The sequence below is a fragment of the Stegostoma tigrinum genome, chromosome X (assembly GCF_030684315.1).
Source record: "Stegostoma tigrinum isolate sSteTig4 chromosome X, sSteTig4.hap1, whole genome shotgun sequence".
NCBI lineage: Eukaryota > Metazoa > Chordata > Chondrichthyes > Orectolobiformes > Stegostomatidae > Stegostoma > Stegostoma tigrinum.
The window spans coordinates 9380077-9404098 of NC_081404.1; the positions used below are offsets into that span (position 1 = coordinate 9380077).

General features: G+C 41.7%; 1 protein-coding gene across 8 annotated transcripts in view; it reads left to right on the forward strand.

Moving 5' to 3' along the window:
- The window catches only part of LOC125448266 (electroneutral sodium bicarbonate exchanger 1-like), a 383257-nt gene that overhangs the window by 176898 nt on the left and 182337 nt on the right, over positions 1–24022 (forward strand). For all 8 annotated transcript variants that reach the window (XM_059643484.1, XM_048523424.2, XM_048523426.2 and 5 more), the window contains 2 exons: positions 4009–4144; positions 4729–4889. In XM_059643484.1, coding sequence (XP_059499467.1) covers positions 4009–4144; positions 4729–4889 — 297 coding nt within the window. The remainder of the gene's footprint in view (positions 1–4008; positions 4145–4728; positions 4890–24022) is intronic.

Sequence of the window (24022 nt, forward strand, 5' to 3'; positions counted from 1 at the left end):
TTCATTCAATCTAGTCTATTGTATTTGCTGTTCACAGTGTGGTCTCCTCTACATTAGGGAGCTTTGCAGAGCATCTACATTCTGTCTGTGAAAATTACCCTGAGCTTTCAGTTGTCTGCTACTTCAACACACCAGTGTTCCCAGGCCAACATTTCTGTTGCAGGTTTGCTGCAGTGTTCCAATGAGCCTCAATGTGTGCTCCAAGAATAACATCTCATTTTCCACTTGGGCACCCTGCAGCCCCTAGTACTCAGCATCAAGTTCAATAACTTTAGAACCTGATTCCATTCTTCCACTTTTTTCTTAACCACCCCCATACCTGGTCCTATTATGACATGGGTTGCTTGTAGCACATTCATCCATTCTCACCTTCTCATCAGCCTATTATAACATTATATGGGTTGTTTTCAGTACAGAACTGAGGAATGGTCTCTGGACCTGAAATGGTAACTCTGTTTTCTCCTCCACAGATACTGCCAGACCTGCTGAGCTTTTCCAGCAACTTTGTTTTTGTTCCTGATTTACAGCATCCACAGTTCTTTCGGTTTTTATTTTGCTTTCAGTACAATTCACCCATTCTGTACTACTCTTAGCTCTTTTTATCACTTTTATTCAGCTTTTCTTCTGTACTGGGCTACTATCCGTAATCTATACCCCATTCAGAGCTCTATCTCCCTCTCTGTCTGTCTCTGTCTGTCTCTGTCTGTCTCTGTCTGTCTCTGTCTGTCTCTGTCTGTCTGTCTGTCTCTGTCTGTCTGTCTCTCTCTCTCTGTCTGTCTGTCTCTCTCCACCCTGTCTTTTTTGTCTCTCACTTTGGACTCCATCCCACATATCCGCTCACCTCTCCCCTTTCTCCACCCAACATTAAGTCCGCTTTCTTCCCATAAATGTTGCCAGACCTGCTGAGTTTCAATAGCTATTTCTGTTTTTGTTTCTGTCTGTCACTTGCTGCGTATGTTGTTTGGCATATAAGTGTTCCTGTGGTGTATCATCTTCAAATTAACCCTACATACTAGGAATGCCTAGTGCTGCTCCTAGCATGCTCTCCCACACTCTTCTTTGAACCAGGGTTGATCTCCTGGCTTGATGGTAATGGTTGAGTGGGGGACTATGAGGTTACAGATTGTGCTGGAGTACGATTCTGCTGCTGTTGATGGCCCACAGTGCTTTATGGATGCCCAGTCTTGAGTTGCTAGATCTGTGTGAAGTCTGTCGCATTTAGCACAGTGATAGTGCCACACAACACGATGGAGGTTATTCTCACTGTGAAGGTGGGATGTCGTCTCCACAAGGACTGTGCAGGGGTCAGTCTTCCAGATACTGTCATAGACAGATGCCTCTGTGGCAGGCAGATTGATGAAAATGGGATCCAGTATGTTTTGTCCTCTTGTTGTTCCTTCACCACCTGCTGCAGCTATGTGCTTTAGTATCAGGCAGCTTAATCAGTGGGTAAGTATGGAATCTTCTAGAATTGACTTTTATTTGAATAACGTACACTAAACAATTGTCAATACCCATATTCTGAGACCAAGTAATTTCCCAACCTGAATGTGTGCTTTTTTCAGAAACAAAGACAGTGTTTGTCTCAGACCCCAAGAGCAAATATTGGCACACAAAGACCTATGCTGTGGATTATGAACTAAGCCCAATATGATATTTGGAAATGTGACCTGGTAGGGTAGCCATGTTCATCTCTCTTTTAAACAGACTTTAAGTGCTGTCTGAAAGATATATAGAAGAACAACTGTAGAGACAGCAACAGCAGAAAGAGCAACAATATCTGTGCCTTTAGGATCGAGCTGGAGACTGCAACATTGACAGGCCTGTTCCTTATCAAGTACACCAGTGCATAAAACTGACTTTCTGATAATAAAGTTACAAGTAATTAAGTTTGTGACCTGCTCAAAGTCCATTTATTTGAGAGTAACTTGCAACAAATTTGGTATGACTTTATTTACCCTCAGGAGTGAAAACTCTTTCTTCACCAGGCCTGCAGTCTATCTTTGTTTTAACATGAGCTAATCACATGAATTATAAGCTAATCTTTTGTTTATAACTTGTAAAAGTACACTATTAATTATATTTTCCCCAGGTATGGATGTGTGAGTGTCTGAATGAGTACTTTACACTGTTGGGGTGAATGTGTAAATAAATAATCCTCTTTACTTAAACTCACAAAAAGCTGCCTGCTGCTGATTAAGTTGTCCATATGCTGGCTGAGAAGCACACAGATGATCTTTTTGCAAAGAAACCAGTAAATATCGGTGGTAAAGAAAGGGTCCAGGAGTTTGCGTAGTTCTTGCTCATCCCTGTCGGTAACACCATTATTCACAACAGCTGTTCTTGCTGCAGCTCAGCAGCAGAAGCACTACTTGAATGCACAGACTCTCTGCTTTAAAGTTTCTGACAGAAGTATGGCTGTCACATTAGGCTACTTGTGCCTGAAGTCCTGACCTCTAAATCAGGTCTTATGAGAATAGCCCATGAAGCTGAATAACCAACCTGTGACTGCCTGTTAGGCAGCATAGAAGACTGGATTGCATTATCAAGTCATGACTGCTCCTGGGACACCAGTCAGACCAGATCAGTGTGGTGCTAATGCTTGCAATACAGTTGGGATATTCAGGAAGTAGAATGGTTTTCTGTTCAGAAAGGTGTCAGAATGGTAATGAGGAGATTGCATGACTTTTTAGAGTCTGTGGCACTTTTCACCCTAAGGTAGCTTGCTTTATGAGCTCTCTCTTCTGCCTATTGGGACAGAGATGTAGGTGTTCTTCCTGATATAGAATTTCTCAGTAGCCTTCCTGATAAAACAATTAACAGAAATCCATGAAATGTTGCTGTCACTTGCCGCAGCCTGGAGGTTGCTCATTGTCAGAGGGGCAATGACCTTGACAACCACGGGAAATGCTGCCTGTGCCATGTTTGAGGTCTGACTTGTGGTTGCAGCAGGTGACGGGTTCTTTGACAGCCTCCTTTAGTGGAACAAAGGTACCTGACTCATTGCTTCTTCTAATAAATTAATGTCAGAAAAATGGTCCCTAAAAGCCCATTATGGATGTGCCCCTTCCTCCTCCTGCCTCTTCTTCACCTGTTCAATCCTGCTATCTCCTATCTTCCTGGCTGCTCTTTTTCATCTTCCAGCCCCAAAGGCAGATCTACCAGAACACCAATGGCGGTAAATGAAGGTTTCTTTGAAATAACCAAAAAGGAGCAGCAAAATCTTTCTGTAGGTCACAAATCCATTAAAGAAGTGAGAAAATAAGCTAAGAGTTCTTCTAAGTGTGAAGCAATAGTGGATGAGCCCTTTAAACATTGCTGCAAGATTTTGTTGTCTGTTCATGCCATGAATTGTTGTGTGAGTTTCTTACATTGTAAATCAGGTGCTGGCAAATCAATTTACTAAAGTGTTAGAGCTTTATTTTAATCAATGTTCTAAATACTTACCATACACATTACTTACAATCCTGAATTTCTATGATGGAGTCTTACACAATACGATAGGTGAAGCACTTCTGGTATCAAATGAACACGTGCCATATTGCTCATGATGACCTTCATCTATTCTCTGTGAACACTAAGCAAAGGGTAACAAAGTGTGTAGCTGGATGAACACAGCAGGCCAAGCAGTATCTCAGGAGCACAAAAGCTGACGTTTTGGGTCTAGACCCTTCATCAGAGAGGTAGTTATTTCCTCCCTTTAGGGAGAAAGGAATTCTTATTTCTGTGATTTGCCAACAATATAATGCCATAGTGAGAAATTAAGGAAGTCACTGCTGACCTTCGAAGGTGAATCCACAGCCCAGAAGTTTGTGGTACCTCTGCTGATGGAGGCTGGAGAGTTAAATAATTTCAATGGCGAGAAATAGAACTATGTTGACTGGATGCGCATAGTGTATCTGCGGGTATAACGTCTGTTTGTATATGTATGTGTGTGTGTATATGTACTTAAATAACAAAGTAAGGTCTGATCCCATTAGTTACCACCTCTTGTATGTCTGCTTTTAGACACCCCTTCCCAGCGAGTACAGTTCATTTTGGGAACTGAGGATGATGACGAGCATGTTCCACATGAGCTTTTCACCGAACTTGATGAAATCTGTGTACGTGGGGGTGAAGATGCCGAATGGAAGGAGACTGCCAGGTGTGTGAATTGTTTGCAAGTTTGTCAACATGAAGAAATACTAGAAATTGGCATAATGGGGCTTTAGGTGGGGTGTAAATTCCGGGAACAATCACTAACAAGTTTACCATACAGAAACTCCACTCAGCTGTCTCAAATCAGCTGACCAGAACAGCTTTCACAGATTTACTGTAGTTCATGATTTTGTACATTACCTCAAGTTATAAACTCTTATAACTCAATAGACTTGAAATCACTTCATTAATCTGCCAATGTAACTATGATTATGCAACGACCACATGGGGTATACTGTCCACGTCTGTTAATAGAATCAGTAACAATTAGAAGATCAAGCGCAGAAGAAAATCTGTCCCCAAAACAAAGATCAGTTACATATGTCGAGAAAGAACATGGGAATTATAACAAGGCAATAGTGATATCTTTGGGTTCAGTTGACTCTCATCTGTTCAAACTTCTTTTAGCCTCTCAGTCTGCAGTGTCCACCTAGTCTTCAGCACGAACTTTCTGGTGACTAACAGATTGGAAAAATGTTTCTGTGATAACTTAAAATAATAAGCTTATTTTTTAAATTAAATGTTTGGCAGGTGGCTGAAGTTTGAGGAAGATGTTGAGGATGGTGGAGACCGTTGGAGTAAACCATATGTTGCGACACTGTCTTTACATAGCCTTTTTGAGCTACGAAGTTGTATCATTAATGGTACTGTCTTATTGGACATGCGTGCAAACAGCATACAGGAGATTGCAGGTATGTCTAATGCATGCTTTATAATGCATACTACTGCCTTCAGTGAAAGCTATTTTCTTAAATTACTTTGCTATTTCGAACTACTCTTTAATAACGTAAATCATCAAATTGCATTTTGTCATGACTTTGTAACTTGCCCATCATCCTCAAACAAAAACAGAGTTGCCAGTTGCTCATGAAGATGCTTTCCTTTTAAGATGTCTAATTCACAGTTCTGAATCCTGAACAATATGTATGTCTGAGATAATGGGAACTGCAGATGCTGGAGATTCCAAGATAATAAAATGTGGGGCTGGATGAACACAGCAGGCCAAGCAGCATCTCAGGAGCACAAAAGCTGACGTTTCGGGCCTAGACCCTTCATCAGAGAGGGGGATGGGGGGAGGGAACTGGAATAAATAGGGAGAGAGGGGGAGGCGGACCGAAGATGGAGAGTAAAGAAGATAGGTGGAGAGGGTGTAGGTGGGGAGGTAGGGAGGGGATAGGTCAGTCCAGGGAAGACGGACAGGTCAAGGAGGTGGGATGAGGTTAGTAGGTAGCTGGGGGTGCGGCTTGGGGTGGGAGGAAGGGATGGGTGAGAGGAAGAACCGGTTAGGGAGGCAGAGACAGGTTGGACTGGTTTTGGGATGCAGTGGGTGGGGGGGAAGAGCTGGGCTGGTTGTGTGGTGCAGTCGGGGGAGGGGATGAACTGGGCTGGTTTAGGGATGCAGTGGGGGAAGGGGAGATTTTGAAACTGGTGAAGTCCACATTGATACCATATGGCTGCAGGGTTCCCAGGCGGAATATAAGTTGCTGTTCCTGCAACCTTCGGGTGGCATCAGCCCAGCTCTTCCCCCCCACCCACTGCATCCCAAAACCAGTCCAACCTGTCTCTGCCTCCCTAACCGGTTCTTCCTCTCACCCATCCCTTCCTCCCACCCCAAGCCGCACCCCCAGCTACCTACTAACCTCATCCCACCTCCTTGACCTGTCCGTCTTCCCTGGACTGACCTATCCCCTCCCTACCTCCCCACCTACACCCTCTCCACCTATCTTCTTTACTCTCCATCTTCGGTCCGCCTCCCCCTCTCTCCCTATTTATTCCAGTTCCCTCTCCCCATCCCCCTCTCTGATGAAGGGTCTAGGCCCGAAACGTCAGCTTTTGTGCTCCTGAGATGCTGCTTGGCCTGCTGTGTTCATCCAGCCTCACATTGTATTATCTTGGATTCTCCAGCATCTGCAGTTCCCATTATCTCTGACAGACAGTTAACTGTCGGGTTTTATTTAAGTTTTAAGAAGAAGGCCTTCAGAAGCTAGCTGCATCAATTTTTTTCTCCTCCCTTTCTCTGTAAAATTTTCTCTCCCCTTTCTCTTTAATTTTCTGTTGGAAGAGGAGAATAATTGTGTTTGGAGATGCTGAGAAAACAATTCTAAAACTCAGCCAGAAAGACCTTAGGTCCAGCTAATAAACCAGTGAACTACAGACTGATCATCACTGTGTAGATAATCATTGAAGAATTGAAACTAATCTCTCTAGTTTTGTGATTTGGACTAGCAATATGGAACTGTGCCCTCCTGACTCTTTTTTTATTCTCCTCCACTCATGATATTTGTGTCTGTTTTCTGTTTCTCTCCTGTGTTTGTGTGTGTGGGAATTTTAAAAGGTGTAAAGTTTAATATGCATAAATTAGAAATCCTGTTCTTTTACTGTTCTTGCTAAAAGTTAAGTGTTGTAATAAACAGTTTTTTTGTTATTGAACTAACCTCATGTGGTTAATATTTATCCTGGGTACAAGTAAGTCTTAGGTAAATCTTCACATTTGTGATGACTCTGGGAATAGTGGGGCTTGATTTTCAGCGCACCACTCCAGTGAGTCATGACAACTCTGACCTGTCAAATGTCTTATCACCTAATTTGTTGAGATGATACAGGCACAGTGCATTTATATGTTCTTACTGTCTGCAACAAACAAGGCCTAGTGTATCAATATATGTAACTTCCAATACAAACAAGTGCACCACACTGCCAGCCCAACTGGCGATTGTAATTGGTTTTCAGTGTAGCTTGTTGCACATTCAGAACAAATGACATAGATCAACAAGTAGCAATTAAATGACACCAAACTTAGTTTTAAAAATCTGGAAATCATAGAAAAAATGGAAGACTGAGGAATTCCAGAGTCTGAGAAAGGGGTAAGTTAAAGTAGCTAACTGATGAGTCTTGGCCTTGAAGAGAAAAAAGAACATTTAATTTTTCATGTAGTCATCTTTCAAATAAAATGTCTATTCATTGTGAATGAGAAAACAATTTAAGCGTGATATGACGCCTGAATTACAAAGCAGAAAATAACCAAAGAGAAAAATAGATTTAAACCAGTTAAAAATAAGAAAATTGATTGTATCAAATTGGATATTTACTAGCTCTCAGTGCTGTCCATGTCCCAACCATAAATTAGGCAAATCTCAAGTTTATCCTTATATAACGCAGAGGCGGTCAAACTAATTTCTACTTTCTAATCGGTTACATTTTTAAATATTTGTCTTTTTTGTGTTCTGTAATTAATTGGCTTTTTTGAAAAGTTTGTTACTGACTATTCATGTTTCATAAATTTTTTTTACCCCATATTTCAGTTTCCCTGCTTATATTCTGAATGGTCACCTTCCAGCAAAAATATTTATTTTCTTAGTTCTTTGGGTCCCTCCCTATAACAATTTATAGCTTCATGGTCTCCACTATTGAGACGAGGGCTTGGATCTTCCACTTTTTCTTATGAGTGTGTTGGCCGGTATAACAGTGGGTAGGATGCTCCCACATAAATGGGGAAGCCCACCAGATCTTGTTGGTTCACCTGGAGGCCTTTACGTCAGATGACTTCCTAGGTCTGCAACATCTCATTGCCTGATGACCAGTTTGAGTAATTGATGGTCTTCATGCCCAGAACTTAATGTTTGTGTCATGAAAAGGCAGAGGGATCATGAAATAAGAACCTGCCCAATTAGCCTCCCCTTCTGCCACTGCCTTTTGGGAGGGAAGATTCCACATTAGTTTTTAGTTCAAGATTTAGAAACGGAACCTAAATTCCACCAGCTGGTTGTTATATACTATAAGATAACTGTTTTTGAACAGTTAGCAACACTGAAAGTCCACACTTTTAGTGAGTTTTATTTCAGTTAACCACACTCTACAAAACTCCCCCTTCTGATTACTAGCTCCCCATATTTATACAACTAATTCAAACCCTTTTTTTAACTCTTTATTAATATGTCCATGACCTGTTCCTTCATTCTGTTAGGTCTTGAGCATTTCTTCAGACCATATTAGATAATAACATTGTTCTGATAAGATTTGAACCCATGTCCTCCAAGCATTAGCCTGGGCCTCTGGATTAACTAGTCGAGTGATGTTATCACGATACATCTGCCCCTCTGTCATCTGTCAAATGCAGCCATCATGCCAGTTCTTCAACTATCTCTGCTATGTGCAATATTTATTACGTTATCCATTAGCTAATTGTTTTAACAATTCTTCTTGGTTTACTCATCCAGAATTAACCATGATGCCACTATCTCCCTGTATCTTGGATTAAAATAGAACAAGGCAAATTGGGAGGAGTTTTGCAGTGAGGCTGTCTGAGGGTGAGAAGGTCCATGAAGGAAACATTTTTTTTCAAATTTTATGCAGTGACCTTGCTAGGAACCCAATACATTTGCTTGGCAGGCCAGTTCTTTAGGCATCCCACCCCACTGAAAAGCATGCTAAATGTGTGTCCTGAGCCCTTGATTTACATTTACAACAAAAACAGTTTATATTTATATAACATTTTTAATGTAATGAAATGCCCCAAGGTTCTTAACATGAGCAGGAGTAGAACATTTAGCCCCTTGGGCCTGCACTGTCATTCAGTAAGATCATGACTGATCTGATTATAACATCAAACCCATAGCCTACCCTATCCCTGATCACCTTTCACTGCCTTGCTTTTTAATAATTTATGGAATGTGGGCATAGCTGACTGTGTCAGCATTTATCAACCATTGTGGATGCCCTTAGGAAGGTGGTGGTGAAAGCCTTCTTCAACTGCTGCTATTCATGTGGTGTTGGTAGACCCACAGTGCTGTTAGAGGGGGTTCTAGGATTTTGATTCAATGGCGGCGAAGAAACAATGATGAATTTCCAAGTCTGGATGGCGAGTGGCTTGGAGGGTAGCTGGCAGTAGGTAATGTTCATATGTGTCTGCTGCCCTTATCCTTCTACATAGTAGTGGTCATGGGTTTGGAAGGTGCTGTCTAAGGAATTTCTTGGTGAGTTTCTGCAATGCATCTTTATAGGTAGTAAGCACTGCTGCTATTGAACTTAGTGGTGGAAAGTCCACCAATAGCTGGTTTGGAACAGTTAAATTGCTTAGCAACATTCGAATCAAAACAAACTTCTGGTTAAATTGTCATTCAGTTCTAATGGAGGCTGATACCAGTGCAGCTGTATCAGTGATTACGGAATCAATCTTTTTCAAAATTTGCTCTGGAATCCAACCCTTAGGTTTGTTTAAGACCTCAGTCAGCCTGAGAACCTATACTAGGGAACCTTTACTAATTAAGGGTATAACTTGGGTTTGGTCTGTTATGAGAAGCAGCCGTTTAAGTTACCACTGATTGTTGTAAAAGTCTCAGGCCCCAACTTGATGGGGCGAAATTGGTTAAGAAAGATTCACTGAGATTGGCTGAACATTTTTCACTCAGGCAGCCATTTTCTAATTGAAGTCCTAATTAAATATCTGGAAGTTTTTCAGAAAGGTCCAGGGACTATCAAAGAAGACAACACCACCTTGCATGCTGACCAGGAAGCAATCCCACGATGCTGCAAGGCCCACTCGGTGCCATTTGCCTTCCGGGCAAAAATGGAGGCAGAAATCAGGAGGCTGGGAAGCGAAGGAAACGTCAAACAATTACAGCTTTTGGAATGGGCAGCACCAGTTGCACTGATAATGAAACCTGATGGATCAGCTTGTCTTTGTGGGGATTTCAAACAAACAGTAAACTGCTTTTCACAGCTGGATAAATACCCAATCCCTTGCATTGAGGACATACACACAAAGCTGGCATGGGGCTGTCCTTCACAAAGCTGGACATGAGCCAAATGCAGTTAGATGGGGACTCCTAGAAATATGCTATAATCAAAACCCATGAGGGTTTGTACAAAAACGCAAGACTGCCATTTGGGGTATCATCAGCCTGTGCCATTTTCCAGCAGATGATAGAGAACATTTTATAAGGTCTACCCCAGGTCGCCATTTATCTAGATGATGTGCTAATAACTAAGAAGACCAATGAAGAGCATTTAGAGAACTTGGTCATAGGCCTTAGATGTTTCTCCAAGGTGGGGTACACCTTAGGATGGAAAAATGTGTGGTCTAGGCACTCCAAGTGATTATTACAGAAAGTTCATACATACCCTGGCCCCCTTACACCTACTATTGCAAAAGGGGGCAGCCTTGGAAATGGTTACATAGCCAAGACGTAGCCTTTAGGGAAGTGAAGAAGCAGCTATCATCATCTAAGTTTGTTTCCAAATACAACTTAAGTGAGATGTGATGTTCACATGCAATGCCTCCCATGTACTTTTTGGGTAGTGTTGGTTCACTAGTAGCTCAGCAGAAAGGAACGTCCGATAGTGTGTGATTCGTGGACTTTGGCTGATGCTGAATGAAGATATACCCAGATAGAGAAGGAAGGTCTTGCAGTCATCTTTGGTGTGAGAAAGTTCTACCAATATCTTTACAGATGTCAATTTGTAATAGGAATGAACCATAAACCCATGTTATGGCTGCTTGAAGAGGATGGGGTCATGCTGCCCATAGATTCAGGTCAGATTCAGTAGTGTGCTCTTATTCTGAATGCATACAATTACAAGTTGGAACATTGTCTAGGAGGTCCACTGGCAAACGTAGATGCCTTGAGCTGCCTACTGCTGGCAGAAATGACACCAGTGGTGCTGCCACTAGAAGTGTCTCTTCTGGTTTTTAACTTTCTGGTCACCCTTCCTGTCACAGCTGACAGTATCAGACTGTCGTCTCAAAAATATCTGATACTGGCAAAACTGAAACAGTTGGTGATGGAGGAAACAAAAGGACCATCACTACCACAGCTGAAACCTTTCTGGACCCGGCATGACCTGGCTACCGTAAAGGACAACATATTATTGAGGGGAGCAAAAGTAACTGTCTTTAGCAAAAGTAGCTGCCAGATACTGGCTAAACTCCACCAGGGTTATACGGGAGTTCCCCAAACAAAGAAGTTTGCAAGAAGTTATGTCTGGTGGCCAGGATTGGATGCTGAGAGGGTGCTACACATTGGTAGGGCAGTGCCCAGAATGCCAACATGGACAAAAATTACCACCAGGAGGTGTCCCACATTCATGGGAATAGCTGGGTAAACCCTGGACTCGGTTACACGTCGACTGTACTGATCCTTTCATGGCCTGTATGTTGTTATTGTGGATGCCCATTGAAAGTGGTTGGATTTGCAGAAAGTTATTTCATCAAACACAATTGAAAAGTTGTGAGCATCTTTTGCAATATACAGACTCCCAGAGATGTCACATAAGAATATAAATAAGAAATAGGAACAGGTGTAGGCCATCTGGCCCCTCAAGCCTGCTCTGCCAGTCAATAAGCTGATCTTTTCCTCAGCTCCAATTACCCGCACTCTCACCATAACCCTTAATTCCTTTACTGTTCAAAAATCTATCTATCTTTGCCTTAAAAACATTCAACAAGGCAGCCTCAGCTGCTTCGCAGGGCAGGGAATTGCACAGATTCACAATCCTTTTGGAGAAGAAGTTTCTCCTCAGCTCAGTCTTAAGCCTGCTTCCCCCTTATTTTAAGGCTATGCCCCCAGTTCTGGTTTTACCCAACAGTGGAAACAACCTTCCTGCTTCTATCTGATCAATCCCCTTCATAATTTGATATGTTTCTCTAAGATCCCCCCTCTCATTCTTATAAATTCCAATGAGCATAGTCCCTGGCTACTCAATCTCTCCTCATAAACCAACCCTGTCAACTCTGGAATCAACCTAATGAACCTTCTCTGCACCCCCTCCAGTACTAGTATATCCATTTTCAAGTAAGGAGACCAAAACTGTACACAGTACTCCAGGTGTGGCCTCACCAGCATCCTATACAGCTGCAGCATAACCTCCCTGTTTTTAAACTCCATCCCTCCAGCAATGAAGGACAATATTCCATTTACTTTCTTAATTACCTGCTATACCCGCAGATTGACATTTTGTGATTCAGGTCCCTCTGCACAGCAGCATGCTTCAAGTTTTCACCATTTAAATTACAGTCCATTTTGCTGTTAAACTGAGCTAAATGGGTGACCTCACATTTACTGACACTGTGTTCCAACTGTCTGACCCTTGCCACTCACTTAACCTATCTGTGTCCCTCTACAGACTTCCAGTATTCTCTGTGCATTTTTTCTATCACTCATCTTAATATTATCTGCCAAATTTGACACACAACATTTCGTCCCTATCTCCAAATCATCTGTGTAAGTTGTAAACAATTGCGATCCCAACACTGATCTCTGAGGCATCTCATTTAGCCACTGATTTCCAACCAGCAAAATGCCCATTTATCCCCACATTTTGCTTCGGCATTGTTCACAGACAATAGGCCATCATTTACCAGCAGGAATTTAAGTATTTCCTAAAGTTGAATGGCATTCAACATGTAAGAACAGTTCCATACCATTCATTGTCCAATGGTCTAGTGGAAGGAGCAGTCCAAGCTTTGAAGACAGGCTTAAAGAAACCGCCTACAGCTTCTGAGGAAGGGTCACTGGACCCGAAATGTTAACTCTGATTTTTTTCTTCACGGATGCTGCCAGTCCTGCTGAGCTTTTCCAGCAACTTCTGTTTTTGTTCATGTTTTCAGCCTATAGGTTTGCTTGATACCATAATGTCCAGGTTCCTGATTGATTATAAGACCACCCTTCAAATGACCAGAGTTGCTAATGGGGAGAAGACTCCACACCAGGTTAAATCTAATCTTCCCAGACCCCTGGGAAAGAGGGTGAAATGGCATTCGGAATGCCAATGCCAGACACAAGACTCCTCTAAGCTAGAAAGCAGTTTACTTCGTAGGACAAAGTTTTGTCATAATGGTGGACATGAGGCTAAGCCCCATGACAGAGTTCAGGTAGGAGAGGCAGACCATGTACAAGCTGCAACCTCACAAACAGGGCAGCAGCAAAATGTACCCAACCCCTCAAAATAGCCTGAAAGGCTGTCGGAATCCATGAGTTCTCCCTGTCTGCCCAGCATCAAAGAATCCTCTGAAAATCAGATGGACACAACAGATGTCACAGCTTCAATACCATTGCTGCCTGAGGAAGATGATGAATTTTAGCTGAGACATCTGAGCTCAGGAGGCGGGCTATGGTCCAGTGCATGCCACCAGTATCCAAGCAGTATTGGAGGAACTAGATCGGGTGTGAAAACACTCCAAGAGACAGGAAAAAGATTGGACCTACGCCCAGGTCTCTGAGGGCGAAGGATACAGTGATTGTAATGAGGTCAGCCAGGTGGACCTCATGGAATATGAATTCCCTGATGAGGGCTGTTAGCCTGTTCCAATCAGGGACCCCTGGCTGACAGATATAAACAGGAGTATCAGGGGTTCTGTTCACAGTAGGAGCCAGCTCTGTGCTAGGTGGGTCTTGCCAACGTGAAAGTAACTCGTTTATACTTACTCTCTTTTTCCTGTTAGTTATGCACTGCTGACATGTTACCAATTACAGCATGAGTTCTTATTTTGCATAGTAACGTTTGATGTGTCATGTACTATGCACGTGTAAATAAAGAATGACTTGCTGACAGGATACTGGCCTTCATTGAGTTATTTCAAAGTCCACCTGAGAGAAATTTGTTCTATCCATCTAGCTGAAATGAGAACTGTTTTGTTTTTAAACTGTGCCCCAGGTTCTAGTCTCTTCCATAAAATATTCTTTTTGTATCCATTCTGTGAAGGCCATTGAAGATTTTACATGTTTAAGAAAGGTTGCCCCTCGTTCTTCTAAACTCCAGTGGTTACAGGCCCAGTCTGTACAACCTTCCTTTATAAGGTAATTCCTGAGTGCAAGGTATCATTCAAGTGAACCTCATCTGAACTGTTCTGAACACATTTGTATTCTTCCTTAAATAAGGAGACCAAAAACTGTGCACAATATTCCAGATGTGGTCCCACCAATGCCATACAACTGTAACAAGACATTCATACCTTTTTATATTCCTTTCTCCTCACAACAAAAGCCAAATTCCATTTGCCACCTTAAACACTTGCTGTATTTGTATAGCATTTTTTTGTGGTTCACAAACAAGGATGTCTGGATCTCTCTCTACCTTGGATCTCTGCATTCTGTCTATTTAATGTGTTGCTTTTTTGATTTTCTTGCCAAAGTGGACAAGTTCCCATTTACCTATCTTGTACTCCATCTGGTAACTTCTTTTTTCACTCAATGTACGTGTATTCCTATACACACTTTTTATGTCTTCTTCACAGGTTACCTTCTGACATATCTTCGTGTCATCAGGATATTTAGCTACCATCCTTTTAGTCACTTCATCTAAGTTATTGAAGTATATTGTAAATAGTTGAGATCCCAGTACTGATCCCTGTGGCATTCTACTCATCACATCTTGCCAACCTGCAAGTAACTCGTTTATACTTACTCTCTTTTTCCTGTTAGTTATGCACTGCTGACATGTTACCAATTACAGCATGAGTTCTTATTTTGCATAGTAACGTTTGATGTGGCATGTTGTCAGATGTTTTCTGGAGATCTAAGTATACCATCCAAAGGCTCCATTTTCATCCACATTGTTTGTTATGGAGAAGTGCTCCACTATAACCTCCTTAATAGATTTTGGAATTTTCCCAATGACAGATAGTAAGTTAATTGTCCTACAGCTTCCCACTTTCTGTCTCCGTCTTTTCTTGAGCAGTGGAATCACATTTGCTATTTTCCAAATGTGACCCATATGGTTCACTAATGTCCTTGAGGGAAGTAAACCACCATCTTTACCTGGCCTGGACTACATATGACTCCAGACCCACAATAGTGTGGTTGACTCTTAACTGTCCTCTGGGTGATTAGGGATGAGCAATAAATGCTGCCTAGTCATCAACGCCATCATCCTGTGAATGAATTTTTAAAAATAAGATGGAGTATTTTCAGAATCTCAAGTACTTCAGAACATTAGAACGAATGCATCGACTGTCTGAGCAGCCACTTCTTTGAAAACGCTAGGATGTTATCCATCAGGATCTGGGAACTTGTTCGCTATTATTCCTAATAAACCTTTCTGCACCCATTCGCTGGTGATTTTAATTTTTTTAAATCTTTCCCTAACTTGACACTCTTCTTTCATAATTATCTCTGAAATATTATTTGTGCCCTCCATAATGAAGGTAGACACACAATATTTCTTCAATTCTTCCATCATTTTCCTTATTTTCTATTATTAATTCCCAAACACTCCCTCGAGGATCAATACACACTTTCCTCACTTTTTCCCTTTTCAAATATCAATAGAAACTCTTGCTCTCAGTTTTTATATGTTTAGTTAGCCTTCTCTCGTATTCTAATTTCTTACTCCTTATTAACCTTTTAGTCATTCTTTGCTGTTCTTTGTAGCCTGTCCAGTCTTCTGACCTGCTGGTTATCATTTTGGAATTATATGCTTTTTCTTTCAATTTGATGCAGTCTCTAATTTCCAAAATGGTACAACTTTCCCTTAGAACCTTTCTTACTCACCGAATTGTATCTTTTCTCTGTATTCTGAAAGATTTCCTTAAATGTCAGCCTCTAAACTTCTATTGACCTATTGTTGAGAAGTTTGACAGAGTACTTGTGGATTGAGAGGCAGGACATTAGAATTTAGTGTTCATAAAATGCTAGGGGAGAAAACATTACATGGTCCTTTTAAAAATGATGTCCTTTTTCTATGCTTAGAAATTAAAAAAATGTCTGTGAGCAACAGCGTGAAAGTTTGCAAGTACACAGAGCACCTAAATTGAAACATTTGTATCAAAAGGTCATGCAGTTAGTAGGCCAATCAGCAGTTTTACCAAGACAACAAGTTTTGAGTTTAGCCAATCAATTTTGACCAGGCACTTAGATGCCAAAAACCAATTAAATTTAAATCTGATGGCTTTGACAACATTGGATCAATCTTATTCTAAGAAAATGATATGTCATCAAGGGTATAAAAGAAGAGGCAGTTGGGACAAGACAGGAGAGCTAACTGCAAAGTGGCAGAGTTAACAGTCCTCAGCTCTCAAGAGAGAATCACTGGCTTTCACAGACTCCCCTAAAACTTAGGGAAAGTACCATCTGAAGAACAAAGTTACCCATAGCACAACTCATGAATATTCCTGACAGAAGAATCAATGGAGAAGGCACAGAGCATTCTGGAAGATGTAACCTGGCTGTAATTTTGAGACACAAATATTTTTTAATATATAAGTGGGACTTGTATTTATTGAAACAGCATACCGTTAGATTCTTGCTCTATTCGGGAATAGTTCATAGTTAGAAGGAATTTATTTGTTTGGTTAATAGTTTAGTTAATTTTTTCACTGTTAGAGTTAGGTAAATAAATGGTTACTTGTTGATTGTAAAGTGAGTGTCAGGGGTGTATTTATTTAATCACTAGAAGTTGCTGAAAGGCAGGTTACACCACTTTTCACACTCCTTTTACAGATTAAAGGGCAAGGCACTCCTTTAGGTGGTTCAGTTTTTAGTTCTCCGGGCAGGGGGGAATTGTCAACTTCTGCTTTATAACGCTATCCCTTAATTTAGTTTCCTTATTCGCTTGTGCCAGCTCTATATTTGCTCCCTCATAATTGCCCTTATTTAAGTTTAGCCTTAGATCCAATCTTCTCTCCATGAAACGGAATGTAATATTCAATCCTATTATGATCACTGTTACCTGGGGGTGCTTTCACTATGAAGTTATTATGTAATCCTGCCTGATTGCATATTCCCACATCTAGTATAAACTGCTTCAGAGATAATAGAAACTGTACATGCTGGAGAATCTGAGATAAACAAGGTGTAGAACTGGATGCACACAGCAGGCCAAGCCGCAGCCTTCCTGCTCCTCTGATGCTGCTTGGCCTGCTGTGTTCATCCAGCTCTACACCTTTTTATCTAGTATAAACTGCTGTCTGGATGGCTCTAGGACCTGGCTCCTTTGAAGATACTGTCCTAAAAATATTCCATGAATTCATTATTCAGCCAGCTTTCTCAATTTGAGTCATTCAATGTACTTGTAGATTAAAATGACCCATGATTGCTGACATACCTTTCTCAAAACTCCCATTGTGTCCTCATGTATACCCCATCCTACAGTGTGCTTACTGTTAGGAGGTCTATAAACTTCTTGCACAAGTGACTTCTTTCTTTTACTGTTTCTCATCTCTACGCATACTGATCCAATATTTTGATATTCAAAACTAAGTTCATCTCTATTATTCTAATGTCATCCTTAATTAACAAAGCTACCCCTCAACCTTTACTAGGCTACCTGTCCCTCCTAAATGTTATATACATTTGAAAATTCAAGTCTCTGACTTTGACATCTCCTGGCTAGGTTTCTGTAGTGGCTGTTCAGATCACATATTTATTTCTACTTATGCTGTCAGTTCTTTGAGCAGTTATGAATGACAATTGTGTTCAGTTACAGAGCCTTTAGTTCTGTTTGTTTTACTATTTTTGTAACTTCCAGCAATATCTGCTGGCGGACACTTATTTTTCATCACTCTGTCCCTTCCTGTTACACGATGATCATCATTTCCGTTATTGCTACCTTGCTGTCTTACCTTATCTTTTCTAGTTAATTTATCATGTCTTCTAAAACTTGATTTGTATGCATAATCATGGGTCAAAATCATCTGTTCTGAGGTATGTTTACCATTCCCCTATTCTATAACTAACAATAAAGAAAATTACAGCACAGGAACAGGCTCTTCGGCCCTCCAATCCTGTACCAGCATGCTGCCCATCACAACTAAAACCTCCTAACATTCTGGAAACTGTATCCCTCTAGTCCCATCCTATTCATGTACTTGTCAAGATGCCCTTTGGAATTCAGTATAGTATCTACTTCCACTACCTCACCCGGCAGCAAGTTCTGGGCACCCACCACCCTCTGTGTAAAAAAAATAAAACCTGCCTCTTAAATCACCTTTAAACCTCGTCCCGTAAACTTTAAACCTGCACCCGCTAGTAACTGACACTTCTGCCCTGGGAAAAAGCTTCTGGCTATCCACTTTGTCCATGCCTGTCACAATCTTGTAGACCTCTATCAGGTCACGCTTCAAACTCCGTCATTCCAGAGAGAACAACCCAAGTTTCTTCAATCTCTCCTCCATAGCTTAATACCCTCCATCCCAGGCAACATCCTGGTAAATCTTTTCCGTACTAGTAGTCCTGCAAGATTTATGATGGCACTGATGAAAAAAGAGCACAGGAAATCTTACAATAATCCACAGTTAAATAAAAATCTCCACTGGTTTAATGTAAAGTTCATGAGGATGGCTCCAGGGATGAAAGGTTTTCGTTGTGTGGATAGAACTGGAAAACTGAAGTTGTTCCCTTTAGAGAATCATGAAGGTCATGAGTATATTTGACAGAGGTGCAAAACTATTGGAAATCTATAAAGATTGGATGGGGAGGGGAAACAGTTCCCATTGGCAGATGAGGAGGTAGTGGTAATTTCTCAGCTGATGAATCTGCTTTCCTTCATAGTGAACACTGACTGGAGGATGTGCTGAGGGTGGCAAGGGCACAGGATGTACTCTGGGTGATGAGCCTCAATGTACATCATCAAGAGTGGCTTGGTAGCACCATGGCTGCCCATGCTGGTTGAGTGCTATAACATGATACCAGGCTGAGTCTGTAGAAGATAGTGAAGAAACCAACAAGAGGGAAACAGCTGCTTGAACTTGTACTTGCTGGTCTGTCTGTCCCAGATATGCCTGTCCATGACAGTATTGGTAGAAGTAACCACTGTGCATTCCTTGTGGAGACAAAGTCCCATCTTCACATTGAGGAACCCTCCATCATATTGTGTGGAACTACCAAGTGCCAAATCTACCAACTCAAGACTAGGCAATCATCAGCAGCAGCAGAATTGTATTCAACCACAGTCTGTAACCTCATGACCTGGTATGTGTCCCACTCTACCATGACCATCAAGCCAGGTGATTAACCCTCATCAATGGCAAATACAGGAGAGCACCAAGCATACCTAAAAACTAAGTGTCAATCTGATGAAGTCCCAATACCAGACTACTTGCGTGACAAACAGTGGATGCAGCGCTTATTAGATAGGGCTAAGTGATTTCACAAGCAACAGATCAGATCCAAGCTCTGCAGTCCTGTCACATTCAGTCATGAATGACAGTGGAAAATTAAACAAGTAAGAAAGGGTGGAAGCTTCATAAATATCTCAATACATAAGGATGGATGAGTGCAGCACATCAGTGCACAGAATAAGGCTGAAGTATTTGGATCCATCTACAGCCAGAAATGCAAAATGAATGATCTGTTTCATCCTCCTTCTGAGGTCTTCAGTGTCTCTGGTGTCAGTCTTGACCAATTTGATTCACTCCACATGATATCAAAAAATGGCTGAAAATGCAAATACTATCCAAACTATTACACTACGGCTATGATACTGGCATCTATCCCACAATGTGGAATATTGCCCAGGTATGTCCTGTCCACAAAAAGCTGGACAAATCCAATCTACCATCACCTTAGCCTACACTCAATCATCAGCAAAATCGGATATAACATTGTTGACTGTGCTATTAAGCAGAACTCAGAAAGGAATAACCTGATCACTGATGCTCAGTTTGTGTTCTGTCTGGGAACTGATAACAGCCCATGTTTGAATCAAGGCTGTAATCATCTAATAATATTGACTGAATGGATGCCTGGGACCTAATGGAACAAATGACAGATATATATATTGATTGGGTGTGGATTGGTTATATAAATATGGGGAGCATGTAACCTGTGGGGGGGGGGGGGGGGGTGTAGGGTAGGGGGAGTTCCATGGAGTATGGTTAACTGAAATAAATCTGTCACAAACTGTGGGATTAAGTACGGCTATCTTCTGCTATATATAGTGTTATCAAAGGAGCTCAATGCAATAGGTGAGAGGACAGTGTCAGTCCTTGAAATAACTTCCTCATTTGACCAATTGTGGTATTGGGGAGCTCCAGAAAGATGGGAATTAATGGAAATTGGGGGTGGGCAGGGGTGGATCGCTGCTAGTTGGATTCATACCTAGCACAAAGAAAGATTGCTGTGGTTGTTGGAGGTCAGAACGTCACAGTGGGAGTTTCTTAGAACAGTGTCCTTGGCTCAAACATCTTCAGTTGCTTAATCAATGAACTTCCCTCTATCATAAGGTCAGAAGTGGGGATATTCGCTAATGACTGCACAATGTTCAGCACCCTTTGTGACTTCTCAGACACTGAAGATGTCCTTCTCGAAACGGAGGCCTGGACAACATCCTGGCTTCGACTATAAGTGTAAAATAACATCGGTGCTACAAATGCCAGCCAGTAACTATCTCCAATAAGAGAGAAACTAACTGTGGCTCCATGACACTCAATGGTGTTATCATCACCGAATTCCCCACTATCAACATCTCAACTAATTAGTGTAGCTGCTTTCTGGAACAGAAAGGACTTGTAAGGTTTTGGAGTAGATTTGTAGCTCGGGTTGTGGGTGTTGTGGTTGTTTGGCTCGCTGAGCTGGTTCATTGTTCCGCCGACATTTCATTACCCTGCTGAGTAATATCATCAGTGCAGCCTCCCACCTGGTATTTAAACTCTGGGGTCTGTTGAGCTGGATTACCTCACTTCCGGTTTTCCTTCACACTGGAATGTATATGGGGTCTAGCTCTGTGTTTGTTGATGGCTTCCTTCGTGGAGAACCAGCCTTCTAGGAATTCCTGTGCTTGTCTCTGCTCTCAGAGACTCTGAGAATTCTCTGCTTTCTTGTGAACGAAAACCAGAAGTGAGATAATCCAGCTCAACTGACCCCAGAGTTTAAATAACAGGCAGGAAAACACAATGGCGCTTCATCGGAGGCTGCACTGATGATGTTACCCAGCAAAATAATGAAATGTTTGTGGAACAACAAACCAGCTCTGCGAGCTAACCAACCACAACCAGAAAGGGCTGTGTTGCAGCAGGAGATGATTGCTCAGAAACTACCGAAAGACTCCTGTCAAAATTACCACTTTACAGCAATTCATTAAACAACAACGAAAGCGCAAGTATCCATGATGTCACATTGGCAACATGCATGAAACGCCAATGAATTTCAAAATGTCAAGCAACTGAATGTGCCATGTAAAGGTTTGAAAAATGTTCTAGTGAAATCTAAAAGACAAGAGAAGATGAGATTCACTGTGGTACTAAAGGTTACTGTAATTTTCAAATATAAATCCATGCTGAAAATCAAGTTCCTTGCAGGAGGTTTTGTGCATCTCCAAGACAGTGAGGATGTCTTGTGGTGCAATGGATGGTATCCCTACCAGAAACTCCAGATTTGAATTCCACTTGGGATATGATGATCATGGAAGGTGCATTTACAACATGGCCAAACAAGTTGAGTATCAGGCTATAAATTCTTCTAATAAGCTTGATAACAGGCAATAAGAGGGGAAAGTTTCATTGTGAACCATCCTACAGAAAGCAATGGAAAACCACTTACTCATAAGCATGGACCAAACCAACGGAAGTCCATGGCCCATCTCTCAAATGAGGATGGGAAAAAAACCATGAGAGTGATTGAATGGGTGAGGATGGAGTTCAACTGTGGATCCAAAATGTGTAGAAAAGGCTTCCCAAAGGCCTGTGCAAAGAAACAAGCTCATTGGTGTTTGAAATGTTCATATCCCAAATAACTGATGAGATCAAGAATTACTTGCGAAGAAATAACACTTTCCTCTTATAACTGCAACTTGGCCGCGACTTCTACAATTCAAAAGTTGGTTGTGTGCTTCGCAAAATGGTTCAAGAATCATAAGACCAAAAGAACTACGGGTGCTGGAAATCAGAAATAAAAGCAAATTGATGGAAAAACTCAGCAGATTTGGCAGCATCTGTGGAGAGAAATCAGTTAATGTTTAGGTCCAATGATGTCTCTTCAGAACCAAAACAGAAATTGCTGGAAAAAATTAGCAAATCTAGCAGCATTTGTGGAGAGAAATCAGAATCTGTTCTGAAGAAGAGTTACTGGACCTGAACCATTAACTCTGATTTCTCTCCACTGATGCTGCCAGACCTGCTGAGATTTTCCAGCAATTTCTGCTTTTGATTCAAGAATCACATTTATGCCAAATGGAAAAGGTGGATGGTTAATGGAGAAATAAACCTTCTCAAAGAGTGTAAATATACGTGCTGTATGCTTGATGTTTTGTATGGTTTCATTGTCCAATTGTGTGATGCTGCTAATGTACAAAATGTCATCAGATCATTCGAAAAATTTGGAATATCCAAGTCAATGGATAAAGGATAGATGATTTGTTGTGAATGAATGATTCTGAAACCAAAAGTGCCAAATATAATCCAAAGTGGGATTTTTACAATGCTATCGCTAAAGTGACTCCATGAATCTGATTAATTACTTGTGTCAGATACCGAAGATGATGAATTTGATGCTCATAAATCATTTTGATTGGGATTCAAATTATCCTTGTAGAATTAATTCATTCAATAAAACTTGTCTTATTAACTGAATTTGAATTATTTCTGTGATGTTGTTTCTCACATTTGAAAATGCCTATTGGTTACACCAACACCTGTGGTTCATATTTTATTTCCTCTTTTTATTTTTCTGGAAAAGTTTTTTTTGAGGCTTTAAACATGAACATTTAAGGCTGGGATCTATGGTAATTCATGCTGCTTGACTGCTGTCTTTTCTCATTAGTGCCTTTTGAAAAGTAACAGCCAAAGTCAACATTTGTTGTCATGCTGTTGAAGTTAGTGTTGAATGCTAGGCAGAACTTTTGTGTAAGAAAACAAAAATTAAAGCAATAATAACACACACACAAACACACACACATGCACACACCCCCACACACGCATCCACATACACCCCTGCCTACACATGCACATGCACATGCACCCCCACACAACCTCCACCGGCCACACACACACACACACACACACACACTAGCAATTCACAAGTATTAGTTTTATTAGAGATAATGGGAACTGCAGATGCTGGAGAATCCAAGATAATAGTGTGGAGCTGGATGAACACAGCAGGCCAAGCAGCATCTTAGGAGCACAAAAGCTGACGTTTCGGGCCTAGACCCCCCTTCAGAAAAGGGGGAATGGGGAGACGATTCTGAAATTAATAGGGAGAGAGGGGGAGGCGGACCAAAGATGGATCGAGGAGAAGATGGGTGGGGAGGAGAATATGGGTGGGGAGGTAGGGAGGGGATAGGTCAGTCTGAGGAGGATGGACAGGTCAAGGGGGTGGGACGAGGTTAGTAGGTAGGAAATGGAGGTGCAACTTGAGGTGGGAGGAGGGGATAGGTGAGAGGAAGAACAGGTTAGGGAGGCGGAGATGAGCTGGGCTGGTTTTGGGATGCAGTGGGGGGGAGGGGAGAGTTTGAAGCTGGTGAAATCCACATTGATACCATTGGGCTGCAGGGTTCCCAAGCGGAATATGAGTTGCTGTTCCTGCAACCTACGGGTGGCATCATTATGGCACTGCAGGAGGTCCAGGATGGTCATGTCATCTAAGGAACGGGAGGGGGAGTTAAAATGTTCGCGACTGGGAGGTGCAGGTGTTTATTGTGAACTGAGCTTAGATGTTCTGCAATGCGGTCCCCAAGCCTCCACTTGGTTTCCCCAATGTAGAGGAAGCCACACCGGGTACAGCAGATGCAATGTACCACATTGGCAGATGTGCAGGTGAACATCTGCTTGATGTGGGAAGTCATCTTGGGGCCTGGGATGAGGATGAGGGAGGAGGTGTGGGGGCAGGTGTAGCACTTCCTGCGGTTGCAGGGGAAACTGCCGGGTGTGGTGGGGTTGGAGCGGAGTGTGGAGTGG